We start from the raw sequence: 12,953 nt of genomic DNA on the forward strand, positions 1-12,953 counted from the left end.
TCAAGTGAGATACAATAGAACTAGAAAAATAAAGAAGAAAAGAGAGAGAAAGGATGATCCAAGGTATGAATGCACAAGCAGCTTTCAAGGATACAATAGAGGCCCCCAACATCATGGCGGGGGGCGAGGGAGTGTGATCAGGATTAACTGACAACAAAACCACAAAAGGCCCTGAACTGAGAACAACTGGGGCCCAGGAAAGCATTTAGAGTTACTCTGCTTTCACTCCTCCGCAGACACCTGTTCTGGGCCACACTGCTGCAGACATGATGCTCCACGCTACTGATCTGAATCAGTCCGTCTGTTGGTACAGTGAGGTGCTCTGGGAAGATGAAGCTGTGTCCTTTGTAAAGAACCATGGAGTTACAGTTCTGTAACTTTTGGGCTCAGACCAAGTACCCTCTTCACAGCTAGGAGCACAGGGGACAGCTGATACTCTCATTTGCTCCATACTCCTGGCACAGCAGATTCAAATCTGTGCACAATACTATGTTGCCCATATGCATGAAACTGGCACTGCTCTGGGAGCAGCACTAATGCAAGGGGCAGAACTCATATCATGATCATCTAGTGAAATCTCTATTCCCCTTGCAAACCTAGAGGATCACTCACAACTGTGATCAACAAATGCAAATATACAAGGCACTGTCTGAAAGGTAGAAGTCAATGACTCTACTACACTGAAATGCCTTTGAACTGGATTGGGGGAGGGAACAAATTTCAGGTCAAATAGCTAACCCTGATTATCACCAGATAAGGACACATTTGTTTCAGAAACATGCAGATGGCTATTTCATGTACAGATCTGGCATGAGAAACAGTTTTTTCTCTGCTACACAGCAAAACACAATCCCTCCTCTCCCTCACCCTTCCCAAGTAGCTTTATAGTGTACAGTTGTTCCAATTAAAAATTATGTGATAATCGTTATTAAGTTACTTTACAGAGAAATAGGGCTTTAAACAAATGAGTACAGATTGATACAAAACTAAAACACAAACAAGAAAAACTAAAACACAAACAAGAGAGGGGAGACAGATAAAATAAACTGACCATTAACTACAGATAAGAATAGACTATCAATTCTATCCCAGGTCATTAAACACTCTTTAGTTTGTCAGAAAAGCATATATTGGAGGAGTCTCTAAGACAATAACATTCCCCTATGGAAGAAAACAAAATTAATGCTGTGAGTGAATGTTATTTTTGGATTACTCAAGAAAAGATAAACTCAATCTTTGCATTTACAGGACTACAGAAAGCACAAAATAAAATGGAATATAAGACTGTAGGTCTTGCCAGTGCAGTTTGGCCTGTTGAACTACAACTAGTCTGTTTTGCAAGAGTGCTAGCAATTTTTAAAGAATTACTTTTCATCAAGACATGAAAGATACCATTTAAGAAGCTTTCTTTTTTCTTTTAATCTGAGCAGGGAAATATTCTATAACAATGAAGAATGTTGAAAATAAACATTTAGGAAATGCCAGGTGCAGCAGACCACACGACAGAACGCCAGAAGGTTTGACAATGTTGTATTATTGGCATTTGAAAGAGCGCTATTAAGGAACTGATATATTGCTCGCTATAATGCTATTAACCAACTGCAATTTCTTTCAGATTAATTTGCATTTATTACTTACTTGTCTTGAATTGAGTACCTGGCAGGAAAACTTTCGCTACACTTTAAGGCATATTTCAAAAGATGAGGAAAATTAATTACTACTGGTTAAAATGCTCCACAATCAAAAGCTTTATGGCATTGAGTATGCCAATATGTTACTTCACCACACATCTAGAAAGTGCCAGATCGTTAGCTCTTTCATGTATTTAACAAACATCTGTGTATTTACCCATAAAGGACCACCTGCTGTATCTTGAAGTACAACATAATGGCTTCAAAAATCCTGTATGGTAGTTTACCTGTTTACTGTAATCACAGGAACTGAAAAATCCCAATGGTACCATAGCAAAGCCATGTTTATTTTAGAACTACGAAATGGAGGTGCACATAATCTGCATCTTGTTCAAATACACCCAGGATTTAGCTCAGCTAAAGATACTCCAGTGCTGAAAGCTTCCCATCAGATCTGGAAAACAGCCTGTATTTTTTTACCTCATCTGAAGGTGAATAAACTAATCTCATTGCAAAATCTCCCAGGAAAAGCCTTGCTTGGAAATGAAACATCCAGTCTTCAAAGATTCCCAACAGCTTTTTCTAGCTACGCAATTCTAACAATTATATTCTACTCATTCTTAGGGTATTGCTACAATCACAGGCTGTGGTACAGCAAGCCAGCACCACATCAGTGGACAGCAAGTTTTAGTTTAGCTCTTGAGTACCAAGGTACAGACAGACTGTTCGACGCAGTCAGCTGAATCAGGCTCAGTTTTTAAAACACATGGTGGAAACAAGGCCATAACTGGAATTGCCTGAATGTTAGTAATTTATACAACACTACCTCTAATGAATATTTACATAGAGCCATTTTATTATAGATATAGAAAGCTAATTTTTTGATAAGTCACTGTCATGGAAGGCCAGAACAGGCCTAAATATGTCCTGGCTTGCCCAGACATGTTTTCCTGTTCCTCTTCTCTCCTGCTGTTCAGGGAAGCAAGGGCAGGAAAGGAAAACAAAGGCTCTGGTGCCTTCCAGTTTCCTTCTCTCCTTCCAAACTTCTAAACAGGGTACCTGCACATGTTTATACACTCATTTGTGTTTTGCCCTGAAAAGGTAAAAGTAAGCTCTGACTTTACGTAATATGGTCAAGTTTGGCAAACTGCCATTCTGATTGACTTATCTGTGGCCAAGAAGCCATTAGTCTTGGGCTACATTGATAAAAGAGATGAGCAAGTAAACACATGCTTCTGCCTCACTGCTCTCTGCCACTGCATCCTGCCATGCTCTGCCTATTACACAACAAGCATCGATGCTTTGGGCTTATTTACCTAGAAACTGCCTTGCTTCAAGTTTACCAGGGAATAGGCATTAAGTGCCTCATGTGATAGGCTTTCTTAGCCAGTGCAACATCGTGCCTGTCTGCACCTCTGCAAGCCTTCATGCCGAGTTTGGAGCCAAAAAGGAACCAGGATGAGGTCAGAGATTGTCTGCCTCTCTTCCAGCATCCTATTAGAAACTGGAAAGAACTAGAAGCCTCAACTTCTGACAAAACACAACAGAACTCCCTGCAAGTGTTTGGGTACAGTCTGAATTCTGTAGTTAGCCCCAGGAATCCAGAGATATAATTTTTGTAAGTAAAAACTTAAAGCCTCTTTGCAAAACCATGTAAACTCTGCATCTAATTCCAAATGTCTTCTGCCTTAAGCAGAAAGGGGCTTCTTGAGTCCCTCTAGTGATTGCAAGAAACACTTCCCAGATCAAATATTTCAATGTTTGTATTATTGTTAGTTATTTCAGTGTTCCAAATTCTTTGTTTTTCCTCTGTGTTATGTATTTCATGACCGTTGCAAAGAACCTATTATTAAAAATACTGGTTGGTGACAAGATTCCTGAACATCAAAATTAATAAACAGTATCAATTTTGGAAATAAATCTTGCACCTTACCACCACCACAGCCATGAATCCCTGTAAAGGCGGTGTAGTTAAGTTTTTCATGCCGCTATAATTTACATTCAAAAGCAAAATTCATGAAAATCATGTTCTTACATGCATGACAAAGGATTACTCACATGATTGCATGCACATCTCTGAGGCTAGTAAAATGCATTCAGGAACACTCATACTTCAGCTCTACCTCATTCTAAAGCTGAACTATTTAGCTGTAAACAGTTTTAGAACAGCTACTACCCTCCATCAAGCCTCACTTCTAAGTTTTCTACAGCTGAAAGCTAGTAGCTGAATAGACGCCTGCAATAAAACAACCACAACTACTGCCACTTGAAATACAGCTCAAAGTAACTCAATGTGAGCTCTGCCTTTTGAACTGTGGATCACTCAGACCTAGAATCTCTAAAGCAACTTACTCAAAATACTTCTCACATCTGGGAACAGTGCTTATTAACATTATCTCTGCCTCTCTGTGATTGCTAATCTTAGTATTCATAAACTCCCTTTTATTAAACTTTGCACTATGTCTCTGTATGAGCTACAATTAACTGCAAACAAAAAAAATTGCTCCTGATTTCAGAAACTCTGAGTCTAAACACCAAGACAGGTACAACTCAAAGAGGGAGAATTGTGTATGGATTTTTGTTGTAATTAAGCATGAAAAAGAAAACTGCCAAAAGTTATTACACAGGAAATGAAGTGATGCACTGCTTTACTTGGGCAATCAGCATGAAGTTAACATAATTGGTCTGATATCCTCTATTATAGCAGTTTCAGCTTTAAAGTCAGCTGAAACACTTTTAGGCATATTAAATGTGACTGATGGCAAGAAAAACAGAAGAACCATTTATTACATTTGATCACATTTATCTAACAGACAACAAAAAGACTAATCCTAAGTTCTGGTAAATTTCGGTGGAGTGACAGAACAGCTGTAGAGTAAAGCAAATGTGATTGTAAGCTTTATTGCCAGAGGCATTTTCACTTGCAGAAAAAGCTGCTGCTCATGAGTAAGAGAAACTGAAATTTAAAAAAATAAGAAAAAGAGGTCACTGTGGTGTGGAAAGAAACAGGACAGTGTGCATACAGAGTTTTGGTCTTCCTGCCTTCTAAACTTTGAGGGTTTATTTATCAGACATGATTCTCCTCATGGTTTTTGTTTTGTACAAATGGTACATTACACTCAACTGGACTTCTGAACCTACAGCAACTCCTCATTTCTAGGAAGTACCCTAAAGGGTGTGTAAGATGTATAAAAGTGATGAGCTAATGGCTTCTGCCCACTTGCAGATAACTTTACAGATACAGAAAGGTACACTTATAATGCAACGGTGAAAAACTGATAGTGCATGAAGCTTCAGTTTTACCAGAATATAAATCAAAGATATGCATCTGACAAAAAAATACAACAGACACCTATTGAACTAGAAATACTTCTTCCTCCTTGCCCCTCTAACCTTTGTTTCAGGTCATCCAAGCAACGCTGAAGATGAACTTCTCCTGCTGTCACCAGCACATGCTCTCCTGTCTCCTGGATTAAAACTTGGACACAGGGATCAGCTTGGTTTAAAAGCTTCATTCCTCTGACCAGCTGAGGCATGTCACCTGGCAAAAGAAGATGTTATTAACAAAGTAATACTGTAGAAGGAATACTTAAAGTAGGATATACTTAAAAGACAGAAAAAAGTAACACTTATTTCCATGGAAGCCTAAACACAAATGTGCGTTTCAGGAACACTCACAAACACTCTGTGGACAACATTCTGCCCATAAATCACAAAGAGTGTTATTATGACTTAAGATTATGTACTCGTAATTTGTGATCAAGAGTTTATGTACTGATGATCTAATTCACATTATATAATCCTCACCATGGTACATATTTCAATAGATTGCAGAGGTTCGCTTCGCAAAGTTGCGCGTTAGGTTTCGCATACCAAATATTGACTATGATCACGTTATGGTGCTTTCTGTATACAATTAACTCCAAATATGGCTCATGAACAGCACACAATCAATTAAAACCAGTGAACATTATCAATATAAAGTGATTTCACTTGTTTTCACCAGTTATCGAAAGACACAAGCCTCCTTATTTAAAAGTTCTCTTTCACTAATTTATTTAATCTCATTGCAATCTTTTGTGGCTAAGTGTAACAACCTGTGAATTGCTAATGCTAAAAGCGCTCCAAAGACAAACACCAACATGTTAACTTTATGAAGATCAAAGCAGAAATAGAAAAAATTTGGAATGAGAGAACTTTTTGGGGAAACAAAACACAGCTGTCCCTGAAATGAAGGTGTTGTGTTTTTTTTAAAGAGAGTTGCCTTAAATTTAATGCAGAATGAGTAAGTACATCTGAATCAGATTTGGCTGGATTGCATCAAAGCCTTGCATAAACACCTCAGGTCAGCAGCCTTCCATAATTAATACATTTGAAAAAAAGGTTATTCCTTTTTCTTGTTTTTTTTTTAGGTAGGGTAAAGAGTACCCACAGGCTTTCCAGGAATGCATATTCATACTAAGAAAGAAGAGTGACATTAAGCTTGTCATTCACTTGAAGACTTTTAAAAGAAATACGATATTGTGTATTTAATGCTAACCTTGTGAGTGTATTAATAGACAAGCATCATGAAAACCAGACATGAAAACAACAAAATGTAAAAAAAACAGTGTTAGCCCAGGGGCCAGTGCAGCTGAACACGACTTTAAACTTCTGTTTTCTACATTGTAAGCCCACTGAGAGAGATGAACAGAGTAACTATACAGGAAGTGTTTGACACAAAGGTGAAGGACATGCAGTGATTTTGTAAAACATACATAGGGAAACAATTTGTATTTACTTAAATTATTTTTTTCCAAATAAGCAGATGCAGTTTGAAGCAGATTTGCTGAAGAAATCCAAGGCACTCATACGTGACAAGCTGCCAGGGTCATCCCTAGACTGTAGTATGCAGCTCACTGCACAACTGGCTGCTTTCAAGCTGAGCCTGCAATGGCCAAATTTTGCTTCTCTTCCTCTTACTGCAAGCAACTGATTTTCAGGAAGCTTTTGCAAGCACAGCTACCTTTGAGGCTTCTGTCTCTCCAGCAAATTCACTTCAAACCGTAGTTTCAGAAGTAACCAAGGAGGAGAAATTAAGCAATGATATATAAATAATAAAGCTTCACTTCCTTAAGGGAAAAAAAACTGCTTCAAAATCAGTCAGTAGTTCTACAATGACATCCCTTTAACATTTTCAACAGAACCAGTATTTACCAATACCTTCAAAACTGCTTTAGCAAATGCAGGACATGCAGCATATTATTAGCTGTTATTCAAACACACAGAACAAATACCTCTGTGCCAGTCTGAGGCATATCGGAACGTTTTAGTGAGAGAAATTAGATTATAGGCTGTGAAAAGGAAACAATGGTGATGTCTACTTCACTCATAGGCTTGCCGAGTTGTATTAAAAACAAGAACACAAACACAGGTAAAAGAGTGGGTCTCTGTTGCAGCCGGTGTCTGTGCTTTGTCCCTGGGTTGTTGCTTCAGTGTAACTAATCCTGCTTTCTAACCCCACTTGCCAAACCTTGCAACTCACCTCGGATGTAAGGCAAACTCTGGGATAAGATAGAGGGGTGGAAAGAAGGTGGAAGAGTTGTTGGGAGCCCCTCCTTGGAACTCTTGATTTCTGGGAGGGGTGCTGTGTTTCTGTATTACCTTTAACTCGTATATTTCTTCATATAGCTGTAAATACTTTAAATCTCTGCCTGTACATTGTGATAAGCTGTAAATACAAAGCTTCCTTCCTTAACTTGCAGGTCAGCTAAGCCTAGTCTGAGTGATTTCATAAGAGTGGGGGGGAGGGCAGATAAAACCCAAACCATCACGACCTCCTAAGCTGTCCATTTGCTTCCTAAAAAACACACAATATTGGTGTTACTTTGTAACTGAATAGAAAGTCAGTTATTTTTGCTTCTACTAACAGTACAACAGCAAATTCCAATCAGGCTAAAATTTAAATATAGCCAGAGACATACTAGTCTCTGCTGGGGGAAGGTATCAGTTGAAAGCAGTACTGCAAATACTGCAAACCTCTTACACAAGCTTAAAGATTTAACGAAGATTCTCAGCAGAACGAAAAACTCAAAGGCCTACTGAACCTTTAGCATCATGTAGCCTCTCATGGAACAGCTAAGCTCTCCGCACAACAAGGTCTCTCCTCTACTCAGACATGAGCTAGCCAGCTAGAATTCACAAGCACAATATGGCCCTCTAGGCAATATATATATACTTGTTTCATACTGAGTTGCTTGTTCAGTGGACACACAATGAAGCAGGCAAGCAACTCAAGGTGGGAAGCTGCATGGCGACCACATCGCATTTGTTACCATCCCTGCTTTCCCCCCCACTTACTTGGATGTTTCGGTTCCACAGCTACCCGCACAATCGGCGTGGCTTCGAAGCTGAGAGGTGTAAAGGGTGGACAAGCTGGTGACGTCGACAGTGTTGCAGACTTCAGCACAAAATCCTGCAGTCCTCCTATTCCTAACAGAAATTGGAAATAAGAAACCAGAACAAAACACAGAAAGAAATCACCCATTGTCACATCAAATGAGACCAAAGATATGATCAAGCTGAAAAAAAGCTGAAATTACCCTACTCAAAAAACTAGATTCAAAAATTCCTCACGGCTCATATATAGTATCTGTTAAAGTATTTGTGCCTAATCTGAGTGCTCAAGGCTCCAGGGTGACATTTGGTATTTAGTCTCACAGTTCCTATTGCATTCCCTCTGTATTTTAAAAAGGCACATTTCTAACTCTTAAGAACACAAGACCATGTCCAATTCTTTGTACAGCCCAGACTTAATTTTGGTGGTTTAAATTTAGAACAATTTAGACTGCAGAAGCCCTCCAATTGTCATTTAGTCCAGCCTCGAGTAGAGCTAACTGCAAAGCCAGATCAAGTTGCTCATGGCCTTGTCCAGTCAAGTCTTAAAAACTTTCAGTGACAGATGCTGCACAGCCTCTGGAGGCAACTCAGTGCTTAATTACCCTTATAGCGGAGAACATATTTTTCATTCCCCCCCACCTTCTTCTACTTTCCTTAGGCCCATTTGGAATTCTTCCTTTCTACAACTTAGATCTTGTAAAATTTAATTTCTCATATAGTAAGCTATTAATTCTAACCCTAATATATATTATAATACTGGGAAGTTGCTGAAAAATGACCTTAAATAGCAGTGCTAGAAAAAATAGAGAAAAAATATTAGCTCTAAATCTGCAGAACAGCTGCTGTAAATGCCTGGCTGGCATGTTTAAGGCAATTTGAAATTGTGTTCAAATTCCTAACTGACTGGACATAATTTAGAATTTCATCAGAATTGTAAAAGCACTGCCAGAAACGTTTGAGTAACAAAGACAAGAAATAAAGCTGATATTGATATATACATTCACATTCCTAAATTATCCCTCATTCATAAGCCATGAGTCTTGAAGGCTTGCATCACAAAGATTTAAAAAAATTCTTTTTGCCCTACAAAACTAAAATGGTATTTAAATGAAGTATTTTACAAGTCATGAGGAAGCCAACCTGAAATACAGGTTAACTAATAGCACCTTACAAAACTAGTTAAGAGAACTCTCTCACATTCACATGGAAAGTGAAGCTAACACCCCATGGTGCTGAAATGAGTTAATTTGTCTCCACGCCCCACTGCTACCCCATCAGAAACAAGAGCAATGTACTGGCCAAGTAGAAGAGCCCACAAATGTGGTCTCATATATCAATCATAAGCTGCAGCAGTGGCTTGGCTGCTGCTTCAAGAGAAAGCAGAATTTTAAAACACAAAATTTCAGCACCTCTGAAAAACCTGCCCACTTCAAGTTCACTGGGATGACAGAAGTAATGTCCATGCTGTAAGGAAACGTTTTCACTCACATCTCACCTGCAGTCCTTAAATCCACTGCAATTTTCCTATTGCAATCTCACTGTCTGCACACAGATGGCAATGTAAAACACTCACTACCAAATAAGGTGAATGATCTACCCAAGCATGCCTGAAACAAAGGAAGCCTACCAAACACAAAACCTCACAAAACCCACTAGCTAGAGTATGTGACCATTATGACAGAGGAGCAGACTTGGAAAATGGAGTCTCCCATTTGTTAAAATTACTGGTGTGAACTTTGCCCAAATACCTAACAGACCTCATTGCAGAGAATTAGGTGGTATGGAGCAAGAAAGGTTAAAAAAGAACCATACCTCTCTGTTTGATTTTTCTGCCAAAAAAAAAAGTAACTATTAACAGCAAAGTTTCAAAATGCAGTCAAGTCACCAGCTGCTCTGCATCTGAAAATCAAAGCTCACTGGTAACAGCTCCCCAGACATTAATTCCAGTTATAGGTAGATAAGGGTAAACAACTCTTTATAAACAAAAAATTCCTACAAGTTCAGGTTTTCAAGCACATAAGGTAAAAATAAAAGTGTTATCTGTTCACTATGACAATGAACTTTCAGTAACTAAGTACAAATGGATCTGAAATTCACACTGGTTGGCTTGTAGCTTCTGCAGAAGAATATTTCTAGTTAATATCAGCTTTTCCAATTATTTACTAAATGCTAAGCTACACAGACAACTAAAGTTTCATCCCAAACTATCCAGTGCTGCCCTTTAACACTGTTTAGCAGCACTCCACAGTTCGACAGCAGTTATACTCCTAAATATAGCTCTGCCCTAACTCCCCCCCCCAGTTCACAAGCCAGACAGAGCCAATTTCATGACTCACACTGATACAGGCCAAACAACCCTCACAACACTTTTGTAATTTAATGTGAAGCATGAAACATCCTCAAAATTTCAGGAAATATTTATAAAACAACTCAGTAAAGCACAGGCTTTATTAACAGCCTCTTGACTCTGCACCCCGCCCAGCTGCTACAGGGGATTTCAAGGCCCCGCAACAGTGCTTGTGTTCGGTGTGGTTGTGTGCAGACAGTGAGATTGCAATAGGAATTGGACCACCAGTAAGAGATCGGTGGAGGAACAGTGATATCAGGCAAACTCAGCAGTTCACAGATATAAAATGTGATTCAACAACGAAAATCCCTTCAATGATATGAATAATGGTATGCATAATTGATTATTTTATATATATATAAAAACCGAGCAACGCTGGATTGCTGTGAAGTGGTTTAAAATGCAAGTTTGCTTCATTGGGGTTCTACAACGGCCGTTAGTGACAGAAGCGCTAAGCATTCTAACACTCCAGAGCCACTCTTGCGCTAGACTGCCCTCCCGCGGCCACTCCGCACCGAGCCCACACCGCCCGCGCAACTGCCATCCCTGCAAACTGCCTTTCGTGCTTTTTAATCATCACATCACTGCTTCAGAGAGTTAAATTAGCCCACCAAATGTTTGCACGGAACTAAAAGGCTGGTGCAACAGCAGGATTGTGCCTGTGCTTTTCATAGAAGGTGGTAATGCTTGCTACCTGACAACAGTCCTAGAAAGCCATCCTGGGCTTTGAAAACCGCATCACTGCATGCAGCTGCTCTTCACTCTTAACAGGAGCATTAACAAGCAGGCTCTGAATTGTTTGATAAAGTCCGAAAGGAATAAAATGCCTGTCAGACACGTTGTAACCAGGTTAGCTATGCTACTTATACCAACTCTGGATGCTAACTGCAGCTCTGTGGCACCTATATTCAGAAAGGCACAAAAAAAATCTGAACTATGAGCCTGTAACACCTACATTTCCCACATTACGTTGTTTACATGTCAAGAACTCTGTAAGTGCTTTATAAATAAAATATGAAAACACACTGTACAGGAAAACAAGCATTTTAGACATGGAAAAAAGACACATAGCTGTTGTGCTGAAAGTCAGTCCACAGAGAGCTGGCAACAGGAGTGACTGAGACTCTTGCTTGTTACGCCATTTGATAAATGAAAACTACAACTGCTCTCAACTGGCAGAACAATTGATATGAACATAGCTAAGCTTTTGAAAACACTCAGGAAGTTATCTAGCCTCCTATGAGCATTACATTAAAGCACTACCAATCTAATCTCAAGGGAAAAGCTTTGCTTTTACCAGTATTTAACAAAACACAAAAAACATTTAAAACAGCCACATAGGGAGCTCTAAGGAAAATCCAGTTCTTGCATGCTAGCAAACAACACTGTTGTTCCAACTGTGGATAAGAAGCGGTACACGTGTCAACTTTAAGACGCATGTTATTCTGAACTCAACTCTGTGCACACACAAAATGCTTTAAGACAAACTGTTCTAGTCAACAAAAACATATTGCTTGAAGCTCCTCCAATTATTCACTCAGAAACAAATGTCGCTGAGTTTAAAACATCTCCACAATATCCACTTATACAGGTATCTAAATCTGGTTGCACTTCTGCACATACCTAAGCCAGTGTTTTCAGAAACACTAAAGCCATCTTGGAGGTCTCTTCCAACCTGGTTGATTCTATGATTTGCTTAAATTACCTAGAAAAAAGAATTCCTATCCAGTATGGGACTCCCAGGCCTTTCACCTGTGCATGGTACAGTCTCAAAAATCCACTACTGTTTTTTCCTATTTAAAAGTGTGTTTTTACACTACCTCCAACAGCTGGTTTTGTTACTAACTCCCCTCCTTCCTTTTTGTATGGAACAAAAAAAAAAAAAAAAAAAAAGGGCATTTTGCCTTCAATTACCACACAGCAACAAGAAAAACAACAAAGGAAGAAGGAGAGAAGGAAGCTATTATGTGCATCTGGAGGGTGTCTGTACTTATGAACTGTAATTGCTTTTTTCTCAGATATTGCCTTCTAATTTTTCCTTTGCCACTTTGGGGATCATCCACTAAGTTCTTGTTACTGTCTTCAACTACAAAAGTATCAAAACAAGTGTCAGAAAGTGATGTGTTTCCTTTGCCTGGTTTAAATAAACAAGCAAATATATATATGCATATTTATGTTACATTTAAAAGTATAGAATACAGAAATAAAATATATGTTTACGTACATTTAAAGAGAGAACTATTCTTGCATGGGAATAAGTTAATCAACCAAGCCTTCTCCCTCTTTCATTACTAATGCTTCAAAACACTTAGTGGTATGATAGAGGTAGTCTGGATTTAGACAAAGCATTTCTCACATGGAAACACATCCAAAGTAATTTCAAACTTGCCTGTAATAATCTCCTCTGTGGAACTTTTAACACTGTATTAATTACAGGTATTGTGTTCCTTCTTGGTAAAGGAGCAACCGTTTTTCTTTTCCAGAGTGAGATAACGAATATTGCTTCCTTGTGCCTTTCATCAACAAAAAAACCCTTAAAATAAAAATGATACTTTTCTATTTGTATATCCCCACAATCAGTCTCTTCAGTCTGTTAA

General features: G+C 38.8%; 1 protein-coding gene across 1 annotated transcript in view; it reads right to left on the bottom strand.

Moving 5' to 3' along the window:
* Positions 1 to 12,953, bottom strand: part of EFL1 (elongation factor like GTPase 1) — a 36,135-nt gene that overhangs the window by 5,991 nt on the left and 17,191 nt on the right. Inside the window, exons 16-17 of the mRNA XM_064158170.1 lie at positions 7,971 to 8,102; positions 5,025 to 5,172 (exon numbers count right to left, since the gene is read on the bottom strand). Coding sequence (XP_064014240.1) covers positions 5,025 to 5,172; positions 7,971 to 8,102 — 280 coding nt within the window. The remainder of the gene's footprint in view (positions 1 to 5,024; positions 5,173 to 7,970; positions 8,103 to 12,953) is intronic.

Source organism: Pogoniulus pusillus, chromosome 17, assembly GCF_015220805.1.
Source record: "Pogoniulus pusillus isolate bPogPus1 chromosome 17, bPogPus1.pri, whole genome shotgun sequence".
Taxonomy (NCBI): domain Eukaryota; kingdom Metazoa; phylum Chordata; class Aves; order Piciformes; family Lybiidae; genus Pogoniulus; species Pogoniulus pusillus.